At 43.7% G+C, this 23,207-nt stretch overlaps 1 protein-coding gene across 1 annotated transcript; it reads left to right on the top strand.

The window, feature by feature from the left end:
- The first annotated feature begins 4,819 nt into the window (after window positions 1–4,819).
- LOC140210562 (P2Y purinoceptor 1-like) lies at window positions 4,820–19,552 on the top strand. Its single transcript, XM_072279634.1, has 2 exons — window positions 4,820–5,776; window positions 19,388–19,552. The coding sequence occupies exons 1-2, from the start codon at window positions 4,820–4,822 to the stop codon at window positions 19,550–19,552; spliced, it is 1,122 nt and encodes a 373-aa protein (XP_072135735.1).
- Window positions 19,553–23,207: the final 3,655 nt, after the last annotated feature.

The raw sequence follows: 23,207 nt of genomic DNA, 5'->3' as shown, positions 1-23,207 counted from the left end.
TGGGAAGTGATTGGTGAAAGAGATAAAGAACTAGAGAAGGGGGAATCTGATAGGAAAGGATAGAAGACCGTGGACAAAAGGGATGGAGGTGGAGCACCAGAGGGGCTTGATGGGCAGGTAAGGAGATGAGGTGAGAGAGGGAAACAGGAATGGGGAATGGTGAAGGAGAAGGGTGGGGGCAATTATTGGAAGTCAGAGAAATCAGTAATCGTGCAATCAGGTTGGCGGCTACCTAGGTGGAATATATGGTTTTTCTCCTCCAACCTGAGTGTTGGCTCATCACAGCAGTAGAGAAGGTCATGGACTGACATGTCGGAAAAGGAATGGGAAGTAAAATTAAAATGGGTGGCTACTGGAGATTCTGCTTTTAGTGGCAGATGGAATGTAGGTTTTCGGCGAAGCAGTCTCCCAATCTACGTCGGGTCTCACTGATATACCGTAAGCCACACTTAGAGTAGCAGATACAGTAGATCACCCCAACAGCTTCACAGGTGGAGTGTCGCCTCATCTGAAAGGACTGTTTGGGTCCCTGAATGGTAGAGAGGGAGGAGGTGTAGTGACAGGTGTGGCACTCATTGCACTTGCAAGGATAAGTACCTGGAGGGAGATCAGTGGCGAGGGACCTGTGGACAAGGGGGTCGCGTAGGGAGCGATACCTGCGGAAAGTGGAAAGTAGGGAGAGGACAAGATGTTCTTGGTGGTGAAATCCTGGATGAGATGGTGGAAGTTGCGAAGATTTATGTGCTGGACACATAGTGGTAAGTGAGGACAAGAGGACCCCTTTCCTTGGTGTGGCAGCGGGAAGATGGGGTGAGGGTAGGTGTGCGTGAAATGGAAGAGATGCAGGTGAGGATAGTGTTGATGGTAGAGGAAGAGAAGCCCCTTTCTTTGAAGAAGGAGGACACCTCAGTAGTTCTGGAATGACTGGCCTCACCCTGGGAGCAGATGCAGTGGATATGGAAGAATTGAGAGAAGGGGCTGGCATTTTACAAGTGACAGGGTGCAAAGAAACAATTTTTTTTTATAAAAGATATCAGTAGATAGACTGTCTCCAGAGATGGAGACAGAGAGATCAAGAATGGGGAGGTAAGTCTTGGAAATGGACCAAATAAAATTGAGGGCAGGATGGAAATTGAAGGCAAAGTTGATGAAGTTAACAAGCTCCATGTGGGTGCAGGAAGCAGCACCAATGCAGTTGTCAATGTAGCACAGGAAGGTTGGGAAGCGATACCAGTGTAGGTTTGGAACATGGACTGTTCCACGTAGCCAAAAAAAAGAGGCAGGCTTAGCTGAGACCCATGTGAGTGCCCATGGCTACAACTTTGATTTGAAGGAAGTAGGAGGAGCCAAAGAGAAATTATTGAGGGCAAGGACTAGTTCCACCAGATGGATGAGAGTGGTGTTGGAAGGCAACTGGTTGGGTCTGTTGTCCAGAAAGAAATGGAGAGCTTTAATGTCCTCCTGATGGGGGATAGAGGTGTATAGGGACTTGAAGTCATTGAAAACATCCAGAGTGTGTGGATTGTCATGGATTTAGATAGGAAGGAACTGAACCAGGGGGATAAAACAGTGTCAACAGAATCTCTCAGTCTCCATCTGTGAAGTTAGTCTATCTACTGATATCTTTTATAAACTCACTGATTCTTACAACTACCTGGACTATACCTCTTCCAACCTTGTCATTGTCAGCCCTCACTGCATCCTCCCACTGTCACACCAGGGATAGGGTTCCTCTCGTCCTCACCTACCACCCACTATCCTCTGCGTCCAGCACATAATTCTCTGCAACCTCCGCCATCTCCAATGGGATCCCACCACAAACCATGTTTTTCCCTTCCCCACACTTCCTGTTTTCCACAGGTTTCACTCCCTTGTCCACACATCCCTCCCCACTGATCTCCCCCCAGTACTTATCCTTACAGAACAACAAGCACCACACCTGCTCCTACACCTCTTCCCTCACTACCATTCAGAGCCCCAAACAATCCTTCTAGGTGAGGCGGCACTTCACCTGTGAGTCTGTTGGGGTGATCTGTATCCGGTGCTCCCGGTGTGACCTCCCCTATAGTGCTGAGACCTGACGTAGATTGGGAGACCGCTTCACTGAGCAGGAAGCTACCCATTTCAATTCTACTTCCCATTCCCATTCCAATGTATCGATGCATGGCCTCCTCTACTGCTGCAATAAGGCCACTCTCAGGTTGGAGGAGCAACACCTTATATTCTCTCTGGGTAGCCTCAAACCTGATGGTATGAGCATCAACTTCTCTAACTTCCAATAATTGCCCCCCCCCATCCTTCACCATTCCCTAATTCTGTTTACCTTTCTCACTTTATCTCCTTATCTGCCCATCACCTCCCTCTGGAGCTCATCCTCCTTCCCTTTCTTCCATGGTCTTCAAAGGTTTCAAAGGTACATTTGATGTCAGAGAAATGTATACAACATACATCCTGAAATTCTTTTTCTTCGCAACCATCCACAAAAACAGAGGAGTACTCCAAAGAATGAATGACAGTTAAACGTTAGGATCCCAAAGCACCCCAGCTCCCCCCTCCTACTCGTAAGCAGCAGCAAAGCAACGATCCCCCCTCCCCCACCAGCAAAAAAAATCAGCGCTTCCCACCAAGCACTAAAGAATGCAGCAAAGCAACAATAAAGACACAGACTTGCAGAACTCCAAAGACTACTTGTTCACTCGGTAATTCGACATACCACAGGCTCTCTCTCTCTCTCTCATAAGGGAAAAAGAGATGTCGCTATTTCACAGTGAGAGGGGAGACGTAACAAACAACTCGTTGATTTACGATGTTAAAAGTCCTCTGTTCTTCAATATCAGATTCCCTTTTCTTCATCCCTTTACCTGTTTCACCAATCAACTTCTCACCACTTTACTTCACCCCTCCCCCTCTCCCAGTTTCACCTATCACCTACCACCTTTTACTTTTTCCTCCCCTCCCCCCCCCCCCCAACATCTTAGTCTGACTTCTCCTCTTTCTTTACAGTTGGGATGAAGGGTCTCGGCCTGAAATGTCGACTGTTTACTCTTTCCCTGTCTGGCCTGCTGAGTTCCTCCAGCATTTTGTGTGTGTGTGTTCCTTACAGCTGAATTGACCAGTTCTGGTACAGAAAAAAAAAGTGTGTTGCTGAATTTGCTAAGTTTGATATTGATCTCCAAAAACTGAAACACGCTCAGATGCAAAGTGATATTTTCTTCCTCCAATTTACATTGCAATGGAACATTGCAGGAGGACACATAGATACGTCTGACACTATCTAGTCTGTTCCATTGAGCTCAGTGTAAACAGGATAGGGAACTGGAATCACGCCTGTGGAGTGACCAAAGCGTGTTTGCAAAATAGTCATGGTCATCCACTCTGAATTTGGGTTCTCTAATATAGAGAAAGCTACAGAATGAGCACTGGAAGCAGTTTGAATGCATTGCTGTTACACCAGGAAATAATTTCTAGATCCCAAGATGGTGAAAAGGAAAGAAGTGAAAGGTCCTGTATTGCATCTCCAGAGACTAAATGGAAAAGTGCTAAGTGGATGATTCTGGCTTTTTGGCGCCATTTTTGCGTGGATTATTGAATTAGTGATAGTGTCAAGAAGCTCTGAATGGCAAAACAGTTTCAAAATAGCAGGTGCCAAGCTGTCTTTTTTTCCTGTAAGGGAAACGCCAATCATTTTTATTTATTGTATCTTATTTAGCAATACAGCGTGGAGTAGGTCCTTTGGAGCTAGGCCACCCAATCATCACAACTCCCAGTAACCCTAACCGAATCACGGGACAATTTACAATGATCAATTAACCTACACGGTAGGTCGTCGGACTGTGTGGGAGGAAACCGGAGCACCCGGGGATACCCGCACATTCCACGGGAGATGCCCGAACAACAACAGCGCCAGACTTGAGCTCCAAAACACCCTGAGCTGTAATGGCGTCGCGCTAACCGGTTTGCTACCGTGGCGCTCTGTTTTACATTCATCACTTTTCGTTATGGTATTTTCTTCCGGAAAAAAACCCGGCATTTCTATAATTGTCAACTGTTCCAGATTTAGCTGTTTACACGTAAGCAAGCCTGGATTCTTGCGCTTGGGTTGTCAAATATGGGCAGTACCAAAGTTGAGTGCGTGGCATGCTGAAGATTCCTGCTCACCAGCTTTCAAATCCTGCAATAGGATCAAACACCGCATTGATTTCAATGGGGATGCGGGAGAACTGGATATCGGCGAAAGAGGATCTCCATTTTCTTATATTTTATAAGTGAAATGTTTAATTATTTATGTATAATTATTTTATTTTAATATATATTTTAAATAAAGACTTTGTAATAGTTCTCAAATGCACCAGGATGTAAGATCTTGAAAACTGGGAAAGGGGTTCCTGAAGTCTTCGAGGCTGCGTCCCTTGAGCTATTAAATATTCTGACACTCCTCAGACAGGGCAAGTTTTCCACATCCCCACTGTGAGCAACTTGTGGGTGCCGATTCCGGTTGGCGACCCCAGATTCGGCGCCTTAAATGTACGGTGGCATTTGTGATCATAAAGGATTAAGTACCTTTTAGCATGTTCATGCTTCCGTAACAAGATCCTACACGTTTTCGGAAATAAGGTGTGGCTTTAATACTTGAAGATATGACTTGCCCACCACTCCTACGTTCTGAGCCTTAGTGTATTGACGCATCTGGTGAATGGCGCTTCACTTCTGGTTTTTTCTGATTTAAAAGTTTGTTTTTATTTGGTTTGTGGGACAGCCGATTCGAAAGTGTTAATGGGGAGGTGGCTTCTGACCTAGAAGGTGTGTTTCAGACCTAATGATGGAGGTGAGCCCTTTGATCGCAGTTTCGTTGGCACCTGACTTCATGCCTCCGAACCATACCGCCGCATGTGAAATCAATAAGACCTTTCAGTACATCTTCCTCTCAGTTACATACGCTATTGTGTTCCTGGTGGGTTTCTTCATGAATTCCTTGGTGCTGGTCTGTTTGTGTTTGAGGCGGAGGAAATGGGCCCGCGGGAATTTGTTCGTGTTTAACCTGGCTCTCGCGGACCTTCTGTATGTCATCACCCTGCCGTTCTTTATGGTGTATTATGCCAGCCACAGTCGGTGGATTTTTGGGAAATATGTTTGCCGAATGAGCAGGCTCGTTTTCCACCTGAACTTGTACGGCAGTATCGGATTCCTCACTTGCATCAGTGCACAGCGTTACCTGGGCATTGTGCATCCCATGAAGATGTTGGGCAGATGGAAGACGCGTCACTCAGCACTCATCAGTCTTCTGGTCTGGGGGCTCGTTCTGATTCAAACCCAGGTGGATTTATATTTTACCAAGACAGATGCCAATGGTTCAAAGTGCTACGATACTACAAGTAACGAGGAAATAACCTCGTATCTATTGTATGTTAGGGTTATTTCTGTGACTGGATTTTTGATCCCTTTCCTCCTTATCGTAGGATGTTACTGTCAAATCGCTGTGGTGCTCAGCAAAAAACGCAGCCTAGGTACCGGCGCGAAGGAACGATCCCGGAATCTTGCGATCATTACTATGCTTTTATTTTCGGTTTGTTTTGCCCCTTATCACGTTTTACGATATCTCAATTTAATGTCCAGGCATTCTCAATGGAAAGGTCTCTGTGCTGGAAATACCAAATCGGTTTACTTGTTCTATCAGATTACCAGGGGGCTGACCAGTTTGAACAGCTGCATTGACCCATTCATTTATTTCGTATCCAGGGATGGCATGGTGAATCAAATGAGAACTTTCAGTGTTCAGGTGCGTAGTCTTTTGGTCAGAAGAGGCCAATCTTCAGTTTCGCAAAGAAATTTGTTTAACCGTAAAACACCAACTCCGAACGAAACAGTCGTGTAAAGCCATTTAATATCGTTCACGAATCACGACTGTGTATCCAAGAAAGTCGTGTTATTGAATAATGCAAATGAAAATAATTCATCGCAATGTTTGACATTAAAAACGACTAGATTTTGTATTCTGCATTTAAAGAGCAGCAAAATCTCCTTTGATCGCATCTTCCTTTCTTGTAGTTAACAATCTGCAAGATTTCCAATCGAATTAAATACTTCTGCGACCCACTTTAGACCCTCTATCTGTAAATAAGGATTCTTGCGTGTGACCAGTTGGAGAAACCTGCCATTGCTTGTTATGGTTCCCTTTGATCCCAAGTCCAGACTCCCAAGAACTATTTTGCAACAGGTTATGGGTTAGGTTGTTTGTGGGAAAAGATAGCCTGTCAGGACAATCCAAATTGTATTACAAAAGATCTCCAGTGGAGCACAAACAGGATGGATTCAAACAGTTTCCTGTAATCATGGATAGTATGAAATTAAGGATCGACCAGTATTTGTCCGTGAAATCTGACCATTAAAATTTAAAAGTATTCCAGACCTAAGGAACCATAAAAACACAAGAGATTCTGCAGATCCTAGAAATCCAAAGCAACACACACACACACACACACACAAATTGCTGGAGGATCACAGCAATTCAGACAGCATTTATGGAAATGAATAAACTGTCGACGTTTCGGGTCGAGACCCTTCTTCGGGATTGGAGAGGCGGGGGAAGACGCTAGAATAAAAAGGTGGGGTGGGTGGGGGTGGGGACGAGGATAGCTAGAAGGTGGTAGGAAAGGAAAAGGGCTGGAGAAGAAGGAATCTGATATGAGAGGAGGGCGGGCCATAGGAAGAAGGGACCCAGGGGAGATGAGAGGTAAGAGGTAGGTGAGAAGAGGTAAGACACCAGAGTAGAGAATGGAAAAAGAGGGGAGGGAAACTTTTTTTTACAGGAATGAGAAATCGATGTTCATGCCATCAGGTTGTAGGCTGCCCAGAGGAAATAAATATAAGGTGTTGCTCCTTCACCATGAGGGTGGCCTCACCGTGGCACAGGAGGAGGCCATTGACCGACATGTCAGAATGAGAGTAGGAATCGAAACTAAAATATTTGGCCATCGCTTTTGGTGGATGGCGCGGAGGTGTTGGACGAAGCGGCTCTGCAATTTACGGCGGGACGCTCCAATATAGAGGAAGCAGCATTGGGAGCACCGGACACAATAAATGACCCGAGCAGATTCGCAGCTGAAGTGTTGCTTCATTCAACTGGAAGGACTGTTTGGGGCCCTGAATGGAGGTGAGCGAAGAGGTGAGTGGGCAGGTGTAGCACTTTGTCCACTTGTAGGGATAGGTGCTGGGAGGGAGATTAATGGGGGGGGGGGACGAATGGAGAAGGGAATCACGGCGGGAGCGATTCCTGCAGAAATCGGAGAGAGGGGGTGGGGAGGCATGTTTGGTGGTAGGATCCCTTTGGAGATGGCGGAAACAACGGAGAATGGTGTAGTTGGAAGCAGAAATTCATGGGCTGGTGGGGAAGGATAAGATGAACTGTATCACTGTGAAGGTGGCGGGAAGATGTGGTGAGCTCTGATGTTCGGGAAATGGATGAGATGCAGTTGAGGGCAGCATCAATGGTGGAGGAAGGGAACCCCCGTTCTTTGAAAAAGGGCATCTCTGATGTACTGGAAAGAAAAGCTGCATCCTGGGAACAGATGCGGCAAGACGAAAGGACTGAGAAAAGGGTATAGTATAGCGTTTTTACAGCAGACAGGGTGGGAAGAGGTATAGTCGAGGCAATCGTGATAATCGGGAGGTATATAAAAGCTGTCGGTTAACAAACAGTATGTCTCCAGAGAAAAAGGAGGGAGGTGTCAGAAAAGAACCAAATGAATTTAAGGGCAAGGTGGAAGTTGGAGGCAAAGTTGATGAAATGGACGAGCACGGCGTGGGAGCGTGAAGCAGCAACATTCAGTAATCTACGTAGCAGAGAAAGAGTTGAGCATTGCCGGGGAAGGTTTGGAACATGAACTGTTCCATGTAGCAATTAAAAAGGCAGACATAGCTGGGGTTCATGTGGATGCCCATGGCTGCCCTTCCAGTCGGGGAAATGTGGGAGGAGCCAAAGGAAAAATTGTTGAGGGTGAAATATAATTCTGCCAGACGAAGGAGGGTAGTAGTAGAAGGGAACTGGTATGGGAACAACCGAGCATTGGGCCAGAAGTGCCTACAAAGGACGATGAGAACCGCCCAGAGGATCATAGGTGTATCGCTACCACTGGGGACATGATAATTATCAAGAGTGCTGCCTGCGAAAGGTCCTGAGTATTATCAAGGATCACAGCTATCCAGCATCCTCTATGACTTTTTACCTTCGGGTGGGAGACTGCAAGGCATAAAAACAAGAATAGTTAGGATGGGGAACAGTTCCTTCCCTCAGGTCATTAGAGTTCTGAACTCCCCGCCACATCACATTCAAAGTGTCACTGGTTAATCTGTTCTCTACTTTACAATATTTAATATATGCACTTAAGTTTATTTATGTGTAATCTATCTGTAGATTTCATCCTTACTTACATAAGTTATTATGTGTTATGTATACCACAGTTCTTTACACCCTGATTTGGAGAGACATTGTCTCATTTGACTATATACATGTGTATAGTTAAACGACAATAAACTTGACTTCACTTATTGAGAAAGAAGCTGAGAGCTTTAAAGCCTTCTTGATGGGGATAGAAGTACATAGGGACTGGACATCCATGGTGAAAGTGAGGTAGTCAGGGCTAGGAAGTTGAAAGTTGGTGAGGAGATCAAGAGCATGAAAAAAGTCGCAAATGTAATGTTTGTATCTTCTTTTTATCTGGCTATTCACGCATCTCAAGCCATACTCTCCTAAATTAGGAAGCTGGTCACACTTCCTCCATGTTCATCTTCTACAAACATTATTTTTCACTTAAGAATACTTAAGTTTCACATATAAGAACTTGCTCAAAAAATAACACAACCCAATTTATGAATTTTAAGAGTGAAGTCCATTTGTAGGGAAAATGCTAACCCATAATGGAAGTATATTTCCCACTTTGTATCTGCTACTCATTTTGAAGCCATTGTGAGTGTTCAAGTGATTGTGGCACATTTTAATATATACCTTATTCCATAAATGCTGACACTGCAAACAGAACTTCTACAAACAACAAGATAGAACATTACAGAACCTATCTCATTAGAAAACACACTTCTTCCTCCAGTCAGTGGTTAACTAAGTATTGCTTAATAATTTGTTTGGTTTTGTTGTCACATACACTGAAAAACTTTGTTAGCGTGCCATCCAGACAAATCATTCCATACAGTGAATAACATAATGCAGAATATATATGCATAATGCAACTAAATATTCCTGGATTTCGTTGCTTCAGGTGTGATAGAATTGGAGGGACAAGAGGGGGAGGTGTTGCATTGCTTGTCAGAAAAAATATTACAGTGGTGCTCTGGCAGGATAGATTAGAGGGCTCGTCTAGGGAGGATATTTGGTGGAATTGAGGAATGGGAAAGGTGTAGTAACACTTATAGGGGTGCATTATAGACCACCTAATGGAGAGCGAGAAGTGGAGGGGCAAATTTGTAAGGAGATAGCAGATATTTGTAGTAAGCACAAGGTTGTGATTGTGGGAGATTTTAACTTTCCACACATAGACTGGGAAGTCCATACTGTAACAGGGCTGGATGGTTTGGAGTTTGTAAAATGTGTGCAGGATAGTTTTTTGCAGCAATACATAGATGTATTAACTAGAGAAGGGGCAGTGTTGGATCTCCTGTTAGGGAATGAGATAGGTCAAGTGACAGAGGTTTGTGTTGGGGAGCACATCGGGTCCAGTAATCATAATGCCATTAGTTTCAATATAATTATGGAGAAGGATAGGTCTAGACCCAGGGTTGAGATTTTTGATTGGAGAAAGGTTAACTTTGAGGAGATGTGAATGGATTTAGAAGGAGTGGATTGGGACAAATTGTTTTATGGGAAGGATGTAATAGAGAAATGGAGGCCAATTAAAGGTGAAATTTTGAGAGTACAGAATCTTTATGTTCCTGTTAGGTTGAAAGGAAAGGTTAAAAGTTTGAGAGAGCCATGGTTTTCAAGGGATATTGGAAACTTGGTTCGGAAAAAAAAGAGATATCTACAATAAATATAGGCAGCATGGGGTAAATGAGGTGCTTGAGGAATATGAAGAATGTAAAAAGAATCTTTAGAAAGAAATTAGAAAAGCTAAAAGAAGATACAAGGTTGCTTTGGCAAGTAAGGTGAAAACAAATCAAAAGGGTTTCTACAGTTATATTAATAGCAAAAGGATAGGGATAAAATTGGTCCCTTAGAGAATCAGAGTGGACAGCTATGTGTGAAACCAAAAGAGGTGGGGGAGATTTTGAAGATGTAAACACGAGGAATTCTGCAGATGCTGGAAATTCAAGCAACACACATCAAAGTTGCTGGTGAACGCAGAAGGCCAGGCAGCATCTCTAGGAAGAGGTACAGTCGATGTTTCGGGTCGAGACCCTTCGTCAGGACTAACTGAAGGAAGAGCTAGTAAGAGATTTGAAAGTGGGAGGCGGGGGGGAGATCCAAAATGATAGGAGAAGGCAGGAGGGGGAGGGATGGAGCCAAGGGCTGGACAGTTGATTGGCAAAAGGGATATGAGAGGATCATGGAACAGGAGGCCCAGGGAGAAGGAAAAGGGGGAGGGGGGGAAAACCCAGAGGATGGGCAAGGGGTATATTCAAAGGGACAGAGGGAGAAAAAGGAGAGAGAGAGAAAGAATGTGTGTATATAAGTAAATAACAGATGGGGTACGAGGGGGAGGTGGGGCATTAGCGGAAGTTAGAGAAGTCAATGTTCATGCCATCAGGTTGGAGGCTACCCAGACAGAATATAAGGTGTTGTTCCTCCAACCTGAGTGTGGCTTCATCTTTACAGTAGAGGAGGCCATGGATAGACATATCAGAATGGGAATGGAATGTGGAAATAAAATGTGTGGCCACTGGGAGATCCTGCTTTCGCTGGCGGACAGAGCGTAGGTGTTCAGCAAAATGATCTCCCAGTCTGCATCGGGTCTCGCCAGTATATAGAAGCACATCTTGAGCACCGGACGCAGTATATCACCCCAGCCGACTCACAGGTGAAGTGTTATCTCACCTGGAAGGACTGTCTGGGGCCCTGAATGGTGGTAAGGGAGGAAGTGTAAGGGCATGTGTAGAACTTGTTCAGCTTACACGGATAGGTGCAGGAGGGAGATCAGTGGGGAGGGATGGGGGCGACGAATGGACAAGGGAGTCGCGTAGGGAGTGATCCCTGCGGAAAGCAGGGAGGGGGGAGGGAAAGATGTGCTTAGCGGTGGGATCCCGTTGGAGGTAGCGGAAGTTACGGAGAATAATATGTTGGACCTAGAGGCTGGTGGGGTGGTAGGTGAGGACCAGGGGAACCCTATTCCTAGTGGGGTGACGGGAGGATGGAAAACCACCATCCTCCATCCCTCTCCCTCCTGTCTTCTCCTATCATTTTGGATCTGCCCCTCCCCCTCCCACTTTCAAATCTCTAACTAGCTCTTCCTTCAGTTATTCCTGACGAAGGTTCTTGGCCCGAAACGTCGACTGTACCTCTTCCTAGAGATGCTGCCTGGCCTGCTGCGTTCACCAGCAACTTTGATGTGTGTTGCGAGATTTTGAACAATTTCTTTTCTTCGGCATTCACTAAGGAGAAGGAAATTGAATTGTGTAAGGTATGGGAAACGGGTAGGGAAGCTATGGAAAGTATGATAATTAAGGAAGAGGAAGTACTGGTGCTTTTAAGGAATATAAAAGTGGATAAGTCGCCGGGTCCTGACAGGATATTCCCTAGGACCTTGAGGGAAATTAGTGTAGAAATAGCAGGGGTTCTGACAGAAATATTTCAAATGTCATTAGAAACGGGGATGGTGTCGAAGGGTTGGCATATTGCTCATGTTGTTCCATTGCTTTAAAGGGTTCTAAGAGTAAAGCTAGCAATTATCGGCCTGTAAGTTTGACGTCAGTGGTGGGTAAGTTGATGGAAAGTATTCTTAGAGATGGTAGATATAATCATCTGAATAGACAGGGTTTGATTAGGAACAGTCGACATGGATTTGTGCGTGGAAGGTCATGTTTGACAAATCTTGTTGAATTTTTTGAAGAGGTTACTAGGAATGTTGACGAGGGTAAAGCAGCGGATGTGGTCTATATGGACTTCAGTAAGGCCTTTGACAAGGTTCCACACGGAAGTTTAGTTAGGAAGGTTCAATCATTAGGTATTAATATTGAAATAGTAAAATGGATTCAGCAGTGGCTGGATGGGAGACAGCAGAGAGTAGTGGTGGATAACTGTTCTGTTTGTCAGGTTGGAGGCCAGTGACTAGTGGTGTGCCTCAGGGATCTGTATTGGGTCCAATGTTGTTCGTCATATGTATTAATGATCTGGATGATGGGGTGGTAAACTGAATTAGTAAGTATGCAGATGATACTAAGATAGGTGGCATTGTGGATAATGAAGTAAGCTTTCAAAGCTTGCAGAGAGATTTGGGCCAGTTAGAAGAGTGGGCTGAAAGATGGCAGATGGAGTTTAATGCTGATAAATGTGAGGTGCTGCATTTTGGTAGGACAAATCAAAATAGGACATACATGGTAAATGGTAGGGCTTTGAAGAATGCAGTAGAACAGGGGAATCTAGGAATAATGGTGCATAGTTCCCTGAAGGTGGAATCTCATGTGGATAGGATAGTGAAGAAAGCTTTTGGTATGCTGGCCTTTATAAATCAGAGCATTGAGTGTAAGAGTTGGGATGTAATGTTAAAATTGTACAAGGCATTGGTGAGGCCAAATTTGGAGTATTGTGTACAGTTCTGGTCACCGAATTACAGGAAAGATGTCAACAAAATAGAGAAAGTACAGAGAAGATTTACCAGAATATTACCTGAATTTCAGTACCTAAGTTACAGAGAAAGGTTGAGCAAGTTGGGTCTTTATTCTTTGGAGCGTAGAAGGATGAGGCGGGACTTGATAGAGGTATTTAAAATTATGAGAGGGATAGATAGAGTTGACGTGGATAGGCTTTTTCCATTGAGAGTAGAGGAGATTCAAAAAAGAGGACATGAGTTTAGAGTTAGGGGGCAAAAGTTTAGGGGTAACATGAGGGGGAACTTCTTTACTCAGAGAGTGGTAGCTGTGTGGAACGAGCTTCCAGCAGAAGTGGTAGAGGCAGGTTTGATATTGTCATTTAAAGTAAAATTGGACAGCTATATGGACAGGAAAGGAATGGAGGGTTATGGGCTGAGTGCAGGTCAGTGGGATTAGTTGAGCGTAAGTGTTTGGCATGGACTGGAAGGGCCGAGATGGCCTGTTTCCATGCTGTAATTGTTACATGGTTATATGATTAATATGGTAGTACCGTTACAGATAAAGTGAGTCCAGGTAGCCAGGCAAATTGTAAGGGCCATGATGAGGTAAATTCAGATATCAAGAGTTCTTTGTTATACAAGAGGCCCACTTAGGGATCTGGTAACAGCAGGATAGAAGCTGTCCTTAAGTTTGATAGTAAATGATCTCAGCCTGATGGGAGAGGGGTGGAGATGAGAAAAGAACTGGGGTGAGTGGTCTTTGATTGCGTTGGCTGCTTTACAAGATTATAATCAGAGTCAATGGAGGGGAAGCTGGCTTTCGTGATAGACGAGGCAGTGTTCACAACTTAATGCAATTTATTGAAGTCTTGTACAGAGCATTTGCCATGCCAAGTTGTGGTGCACCTGGAAGGCATGCTTTCTATAGTGTCTTGTCAAAATTGGTGAGGACACTAACTTTTCTTAGCTTTCTGAGGAAGTACAAATGTTAGAGTGATTTAATGGTGATGGTATCTATATGGCTGGACCAGAACAAGATATTGTTGATAGTTACACCAAGGAACTTGAAACTCTCAACCATTGTTAGAGCATATTATGAACTTATGGCATGGAGCAAAACATTAATTCAGTAATTAACTTCAGCCACCAATCTTCAGATCTGAATCTGGGCTGTATATTGAATTTAAAATGCCAGTCTGGACAAGGGGTTCCTAAGTGCTGTGAACTGCAGTTAGTTGGAAGACCGGACAATGCTGATTTAAAATTCATTTGGGTGTCTGTAGTAAGACTATAAGACCATAAGATATGGGAGCAGAAGTAGGCCATTTAGCCCATCGAGTCTGCTCTGCCATTCAATCATGGCAAGAACATAGATATCTCTGCCTTAAGTGCACCCAGTGATTTGGCCTCCACAGCCACTCATGGCAACAAATTCCACAGATTTATCACACTCTGACTAAAGTAATTTCTCCACATCTCTGTTCTAAATGGATGTCCTTCAATCCTGAAGTTGTGCCCTCTTGTCCTAGACTCCCCTACCATGGGAAATAACTTTGCCATATCTAATCTGTTTAGGCCTTTTAACATTTGGAATGTTTCTGTGAGAGCACCCCTCATTCTCTTGAACTCCAGGAAATACAGCCCAAGAGCTGCAAGACATTCCTCATATGGTAACCCTTTCATTCCTGGAATCATTCTCATGAATCTTCTCTGAACCCTCTCCAATATCAGTATATCCTTTCTAAAATAAGGAGCCCAAAACTGCACACAATACCCCCAAGTGTGGTCTCACAAGTGCCTTATAGAGCTTCAACATCACATACCTGCTCTTATATTCTATACCTCTAGAAATGAAGGCCAACATTACATTCACCTTCTTCACCACCAACTCAACCTGGATGTTAACCTTTAGGGTATCCTGTACAAGGACTCCCAAGTCACTTTGCATCTCTGCATTTTGAATTCTCTCTCCATCTAAATAATAGTCTGCCCATTTATTTCTTCCACTAAAGTGCATGACCATACACTTTCCAACATTGTATGTCATTTGCCACTTCTTTGCCCATTCTCCTAAACTATCTAAGTCTCTCTGCAGGTTCTCTGTTTCCTCAACACTACCGTTCCTCCACCTATCTTTGTATCATCAGCAAATTTAGCTACAAATCCATTAATCCCATAGACCAAATCATTGACATACATCGTAAAAATCAGCGGTCCCAGCACCGACACCTGTGGAACTCCACTGGTAACTGGCAGTCAGCCAGAATAGGATCCCTTTATTCCCACTCTCCGTTTTCTGCCAACCAGCCAATGCTCCACCCCTGCTAGTAACTTCCCTGTAATTCCATGCGTCTTACCTTGCTAAGCAGCCTCCTGTGCAGCACCTTGTCAAAGGCCTTCTGAAAATCCAGTGCATTTCCTTTGTCTACCCTGCTTGTAATTTCCTCAAAAAATTGCAGTAGGTTAGTCAGGCAGGATTTTCCTTTCAGGAGGAGGTGTGAAGAAAGATTTGTGAAAGTTATACGTAATTCAAAGTGAAGCATTGTGGATACATTGTAATTATAGAATTGTCCTTTGATCTTTAGCATATAAAATATCATGTAGTGTTGGGCTGAGCAGGCCTCTTCCTCCAAGAGTCTGAATATGATGTCTGTTATGTCTTATTTTGTTGAATAAAGAGACTACTTCACATCTATGAGCAACCTATCTCCAATGACCGTTCATGCAACAACATTTGGGAGATCATCCAGGATACTTTCTTGTGACCCATCATGTGGCCAGCAATCTCAGCAGGCTAAGTGGGTGAGTATTTTTTAAATTGGTATTCATATTTGGACCCGGTTGGATCACTGACTACAGGATCATGAGGAATCACAAACACCGCAGAGAGCTGAACTGGTAGATTATAAAAACTGTGTGTGTGTGTGTGTGTGTGTGTGTATTTTTGCAAGAAACTAAACTTTGTGTGTTAATTTGGTGAGACGGGGCCACCAGTTGCAAAGTGTGGTTATTGAAGATTCGAGACACAAAGGAATACAGCAGGTATCATGAGTTCAGACGCACATAAGTGGAAAATTGTAGAGCACATACTCTGCGGTTTTAAATGTGTACTGTTCAACTTCTATCCATCATTTATATTTTGCATAGTGTGGAAATTAGTGTGGAGATATTTCCGGGAGAAGTTTGACCCAGATATATCTGTAGGGATGGCACTGATTGGCAATGTCAGGTCAAGAAGCCTGATCACTTGAGCCAACCCTTGACTTTGATTATGACAATCCATAAGCCCTTCACCCCCAGGGAGAAGCAGAGTATTTTGTCAAAGCTGCACTCACTTAAGGTCACCTGTGGGAATGCAGAATTCTGGCGCAAGCTTGAGGAAATGATTCAATTTCACCAGATGCACCCCAAAGATATACACATGCTAGTAAAAGCACAGTGTCTGAGGAATGTGTGGGACTGTATGGCCAAGGGAATGCTGAAAGATACATGGCCAACTACTGGGAATGTCAGCAATGAAGAGAGATATCTTTAAAGGGGAAGTGAGGCAACGACAGGGCTGTTGGGGGTGTGGGTGGTGGGAGATAATGTGAGAGTAACTAGGGAATGAAAAGGTCAGTGATTCAGAGAGCTGATGAGATAGCTATGGATTATGCAGAACATAAACTGAGCATATGAGGAGTATTCAGTCTTGAATAATCCAGGGAGGGATGACAGCTTTCCTAAAAATGCTGAAGGAATGCCTGAGCTTAGCCTCCAGGAAGTTTTAGATTTGGGGACAGTGGTAGGATCGACATACTCTGCAATAATATCATGGGCCAGTAAGATAGACCGGAGGAGGGGGAAGAGAAGTCGTAAGTGGCTGTAGTGAATGTAGGTGCTGTGACATCACAGAGAACTTGCTTTGTGTGCCTTTGTATGGGGCACATACCAAGGAACTGCTGGAATAGACGTGGGGTGGGGGGTGGGAATAAAGGAGATGATTTGCTACAGTTCTGGCTTCTCAGGCCATGGTTGGAGGCAGTGTCCTAAAAATAGAGGAAAATATGAAAATCACTCACCTAAGCAGGCAGAATCCACAGCAGCATCCTCTCTTTCCGATTTGGCTGCTGACCAGAATATAGAGCTGGTGAAGCCATTCAACGGCTGACAGCAGCCTCTATTACCAGTGGTGGTCATCCACAGATTTACACAAGAAGTACAAACCCCATTTCCAGAAAAGTTAGGATATTTTCCAAAATGCAATAAAATTAAAAATCTGTGATATGTTAATTCACGTGAACCTTTATTTAACTGACAAAAGTACAAAGAAAAGATTTTCAATAGTTTTACTGACCAACTTAATTGTATTTTGTAAATATACAGAAATTTAGAATTTGATGGCTGCAACACACTCAACAAAAGTTGGGACAGAGTTAAAATAAGATTGAAAAGTGCACAGAATATTCAAGTAACACTGGTTTGGAAGACTCCACATTAAGCAGGCTAATTGGTAGCAGGTGAGGTATCATGACTGGGTATAAAAGTAGCATCCATCAAAGGCTCAGTCTTTGCAAGCAAGGATGGGTCGTGGCTCACCCCTTTGTGCCAAAATTTGTGAGAGAATTGTTAGTCAGTTCAAAAGGAACATTCCTCAACGCAATATTGCAGAGAATTTAGGTCTTTCAACATTTACAGTATATAGTATTGTGAAAAGATTCAGAGAATTCAGAGACACCTCTGTGCGTAAAGGGCAAGGTCGGAAACCACTGTTGAATGCGCGTGATCTTCGAGCCCTCAGGCGGCACTGCCTAAGGAACCGTCATGCTACTGTGACACTTGTAGCCACCTGTGCTCGGGAGTACTTTGGAAAACCATTGTCACTCAACACAGTCCGTCGCTGCATCCAGAAATGCAACTTGAAACTGTATTACGCAAGGAGGAAGCCATACATCAACTCTATGCAGAAACGCCCGCGAGTTCCCTGGGCCCGAGCTCATCTCAGATGGACCGAAAGACTGTGGAACCATGTGGGGTGGTCAGATGAGTCCACATTTCAGCTAGTGTTCGGATAAAACGTCGAGTTCTCCGTGCCAAAGATGAAAACGACAATCCAGATTGTTATCAGCAAAAGGTGCAAAAGCCAGCATCTGTGATGGTATGGGGGTGCATCAGTGCGCACGACATGGGTGAGTTGCATGTATGTGAAGGTACCATTGACTCTGAGGCGTATATTAGGATTTTAGAGAGACATATATTGCCATCAAGGCAACGTCTCTTCCCGGGACGTCCATGCTTATTTCAGCAGGACAATGCCAGACCACATTCTGCACGGGCTACAACAGCGTGGCTTTGTAGACACAGAGTGCGTGTGCTTGACTGGCCTGCTGCCAGTCCAGATCTATCTCCTATTGAAAATGTATGGTGCATCATGAAGAGGAGAATCAGACAATGGAGACCACGGACTGTTGAGCAGCTGAAGTCTTATATCAAGCAAGAATGGACAAAGTTTCCAATTGCAAATCTACTACGATTAGTATCCTCAGTTCCAAAATGATTAAAAAGTGTTATTAAAAGGAAAGGTGATGTAACACAATGGTAAACATGCCTCTGTCCCAACTTTTGTTGAGTGTGTTGCAGCCATCAAATTCTAAATTTGTGTATGTTTACAAAATGCAATTAAGTTGGTCAGTGAAACTACTGAAAATCTTTTCTTTGTACTTTTGTCAGTTAAATAAAGGTTCACATGAATTAACATATCATAGATTTTTGTTTTTATTGCATTTTGGAAAATATCCCAACTTTTCTGGAAAAGGGGTTTGTATATTAGGGGGCCAGCAATGTAAAATGTTGGTGGACACGGGGTTGTCAGTATTGATAACTGATCAACCCTTTTCCACGCCTGGAGAGGTGATTTACATTACCAATGCAGCAGGTGAAAGAATGAGGATGGAGTGAAGTCAGCCCCGGGTACTTGAGATTGAGGGAGTACAGCTTCCTGTACATTTCTGGGTGTGCCCAGTTAATGTAAGTACTGTCCTGGGATAGACACACTGAGTAAGGTAGGTGCTATCATAGACTCAGGAAAAGGAGAAAAAAGGCAGGGAGGAGAGACAGGGCGATGTGTGTGAATCATGTCAGGAGGTCCCAAGCAGAGGGGCCAAGCACAGTCAGGAGCCGTTAGAAGTAGTGCAGCTGTCGAAAGTGATCATAGTAAAGACTCACCAGAAAGGGGATAGTAAGGAGCAGAAAGGGAACGAGTGATTAGACATCAGTGTGAGGAGGGCAGCAGAGGAACAAGAAGCTAAAGAAATTACAAAATAAACTACAACTGCCAATTTGGTAAGATTACATGGGGATGTGAAAGAACTTTGTAGCTAACTTAGAAAGTGTTGAAGGACTGAGCACATTGCTAATCCCAGAGAGCTGGAGGGAAAGGAGATAGTCCTCCCACAGCCAGTTGACCAAGTCATGGTGAGGGTGCTGCCTCACGGATAGGATCACAGATGGCCAGACTCGATAGGCCAGATGGTCGAATTCTCCTCCTATATCTTATGGTCTTATGGTATTTTTGACAAATGACACTCGTGTCTGTGTGCAGACTTAGCAAGGTGGAAACACTGGATTCAGGTTAAAGCCTTCTTGTCACCCCCCAGAGACAGAGCGGGAGATCAACTGTACCCAACTACAGTGTCATTGCAGAGAACCTAAGGGACGGACGCCAGCCAGCTGCACCAGACCTGACCACGGTTGATGGAACTGACCCACAGCAAATGCGAAGGCAGAGGAACCAGAAGAGTGTGACAGAATGCCATGAATAGCATGTTAAAGTGTGATGGTGATGGTACTCAGTAATAAAGGCTGCTTGCTGAAGGTAGATGATTAGTTGTATAGCGGAGAATAGAAAACATATTGGGAAAAATAGATAGGAAGTGATCCAAGTTTTAAGCAGAGAAAGCGGAGACATCAGGTTCCACAACTTTGATGGCATGGCAGACTGAGAAAGAGAAGGATATGCAAACAGCATCTGAAAGCAGTCACTCCCAGTCTGAATGGGGAGTGAATACAAATGAGCTGGTCCCTTTCAGCAGTTAGGCCAGTGATCGACTGAACAGTTCTGAAGGGGGTATCACCAGGGAGCGGTAGATCCATGCACTCATTCAAATAGAGACCACCCCAACCCCTCCTGTACATCAATGAGAGGGCTCGTGCGTCTGTTTATGTCTACCTTCCTGGTGCCCCTGGAAAGAGAGCGTTTCAGCTACCAGAGAATAAAGAGGTGAAGATAAAGAATGTGATTAAACTACAATCAGCCAGCAGGGAAGGCAGCAACAGACATACGAAAGATGAAGCTGGATTTTTAAAGATAGTTGTTCAAATTTCTGGAACTATCTTTCTGCTTAGCATCTTGTAGCTTGTCATTAGGGAAGATACAATAGATTTAGATGCACATAAAGTAATTGGGGGGGTGGGGGTGGATTCCAAGGCAGGGCATTTCTGCTGCCCTACTTGAGTAGATCCTCCTTAAGGATGGCATTTCCTGGTACAGATTTATTTCTGTCCAGTAGGGCCAAGAGGAGGGACTGTTAGAGAATATTCTGGATTTAGGGTGTATTGCAAAACATTAACTTCAGCAACAAACTTCAGCCACCAATCTTCAGATCTAAATATGGACTGTAGATTAAATTTAAAATGCAGCTCTGGATGATGAGTTTCTAGGAGCAGTGAACCACAGTTAATTAGAAGACTAGACAATGCTGATTTTAAAATTCATTTGGGTGTCTTTAGTGGGGGTGTGAAGAAAGAGATGTGAAAGTTATACATAATTCAAAGAGAAGCATTGTAGATACATTGCCATTGTAGAATTGTCTTTGATATTTAGCAAATAAAATGTCATGTAATAATGGGTCAAGCAGGCCTCTTCCTCTGAAAGGGTCTGAATATGATGCCTGCTGTGTCTCATTTTGTTAAATAAAGAGACTTCCTATCTACCACCTACGTCTCTCTGGTGACTTTTTTCACAGAACAACAACCATTTTCACCTCAGCTTAGGGTAAGAGTACAATGTCCCACTTCCTGAAGTCAATGATCTGCACCTTTGTTTTGCTGACATCGAGGGGAAGATTATTATCTTGACGCCAGCATACTTCTTATGAATATAAAGATCAACGTTATTTGTCACATATACATTGAAAGATACAGTGAAATGCATTGTCTGTGTCAGCAACCAACACAGTCAGAGGATGTATTGGGAGTAACCTGCAAATGTCAGCCTGTTTCTGGTGCCAACAGAGCATACCTACAAATTAATAACCCTCACTTGTATGTCTTTGGAACGTAGGAGGAAACTGGAGCACCCACATGGTCATGGAGAGAATACACAAATCTGGCCTTAAGTTCAGGAGTGTACAAGTAATGAAATAAAGTGCAGAGAATAGAGCCTTGCAGGACTCCAGTGCTGAGAATAATCACAGTGTTGCCTATTCTTAGTGTTGGTCAGAAAGTCAACGATCCAGTTGTGAAGGGTGGTGCCTAGTCTTAGTTCTAGGAGTTTGGAGATGAGTTAGTTTGGAATAATGGTATTGAAGAAGGAGCTACCATCAATAAATACGTAGCAGTCTCGTATAGGTATCTTTGTATTTTTAAATATTTAGGATTGCTCATTAATTGCAGTTGCTTTTTCTGCAGGAATGTAAAAATAGGAAGTGAGTGAGGGCAATTAACCATGCTCTGAACTCATCTTGAGCTTCCAGCCTGATAAATATGGCAGAGTTTGTCATCGAAATGTTGGTTAAAATCAATACCTGTACCCGGCTGGAAGTCTGAGAAGGCTTTATTTGTCATTTATGCTTGGAAAGTACTAAATCCTTTTTCAGCATGTGTAGATGTTTGGAAAAATACTCAGCACCAGAGTGACCCAGGACATATTTTCCAGTGTCTAGTGTGCTAATGTAGTACCTGTACCAGAGTTCAGTCGTATGCCAATAAAAGAATCAATGTTTAATTTAGGATTCCTGTGAACAGGTAACATCAACGTAATTTCACTCAGGTTTCCTGGATTTGAATGCGGAATAGTAAACTGCAAGACATCAGAAGGTAAGTTCAAATAACTTCATCTGAATTCTTGTAGATCCAGGAAAGAAGGTATGGAGACATGAGAAACTGCAGATGCTCCAAAAAAAAGGAATGTTTCTTTCAGCACCACAACACTTCGAGCAGTCAGTAATGACACAACTCACCATCTTTCCCCTTTCTCACCACTACAACCATCCATGCTATTCAAGGAGCCTGAAGGTCACATATTTATGACACACTCAAGTCAACACATAAAGTGACACCTCAGTATAGTATTGTTTGCGAGAGAATTAAACCTTCTTACTTACTATTTCTCAAATAGGATTATATTGAGCATCTCATCTCCCCTCTTGACTGGACATAAAAGGTCCTGACTAGATGTACATATCACCACTCAAACAACAGGGGGATTTCCCTTTCCAATGTTTATCCCTCAGTATTGGCAATATTTAAAAATACTGTACCAGCAATGTTGTCCCTGCAAGTTCCTTCACATTCATTGGAAGGCTATGTAAATCAATGTCAGTGCCCTTTCCCAGGCTGCCATCCCCAGCACTGAGGCCATAGTTTCTCTCAGTAGGCAGTGCAGCGCTGGTCAGATCATGTATTTTGCATATCTGACACCAGACGTATACACTCTGTTCCAAGCTCTGTAACAGGAGTTTACCATAGAACCATAGAACCATAGAAACTACAGCACAGAAACAGGCCTTTTGGCCCTTCTTGGCTGTGCCGAACCATTTTCTGCCTAGTCCCACTGACCTGCACACGGACCATATCCCTCCATACACCTCCCATCCATGTATCTGTCCAATTTATTCTTAAATGTTAAAAAAGAACCCGCATTTACCACCTCGTCTGGCAGCTCATTCCAAACTCCCACCACTCTCTGTGTGAAGAAGTCCCCTGCCCCCCAATGTTCCCTTTAAACTTTTCCCCCCTCACCCTTAACCCATGTCCTCTGGTTTTTTTCTCCCCTTGCCTCAGTGGAAAAAGCCTGCTTGCATTCACTCTATCTATACCCGTCATAATTTTATGTACCTCTATCAAATCTCCCCTCATTCTTCTACGCTCCAGGGGATAAAGTCCTAACCTATTCAACCTTTCTCTGTAACTGAGTTTCTCAAGTCCTGGCAACAACCTTGTAAACCTTCTCTGTACCCTTTCAACCTTATTTATATCCTTCCTGTAATTTGGTGACCAAAACTGAACACAATACTCCAGATTTGGCCTCACCAATGCCTTATACAACCTCATCATAACATTCCAGCTCTTATACTCAATACTTCGATTAATAAAGGCCAATGTACCAAAAGCTCTCTTTACGACCCTATCTACCTGTGACGCCACTTTTAGGGAATTTTGTATCTGTATTCCCAGATCCCTCTGTTCCACTGCACT

This window comes from Mobula birostris, chromosome 2 (genome assembly GCF_030028105.1).
Source record: "Mobula birostris isolate sMobBir1 chromosome 2, sMobBir1.hap1, whole genome shotgun sequence".
In the NCBI taxonomy this organism is placed as follows: Eukaryota; Metazoa; Chordata; class Chondrichthyes; order Myliobatiformes; family Myliobatidae; genus Mobula; species Mobula birostris.
The sequence above is the reverse complement of the archived record's forward strand: the minus strand, read 5'-3'. Positions and strand labels throughout refer to the sequence as shown.

Bases quoted from the DNA above. Each gene is read 5' to 3' on its own strand.
- LOC140210562 (XM_072279634.1), top strand. From the start codon at position 4,820: ATGGAGGTGAGCCCTTTGATCGCAGTTTCGTTGGCACCTGACTTCATG. The intron at 5,777-19,387 runs GTGCGTAGTCTT...GTCACCCCCCAG, and splicing joins TGAGAACTTTCAGTGTTCAG to AGACAGAGCGGGAGATCAAC.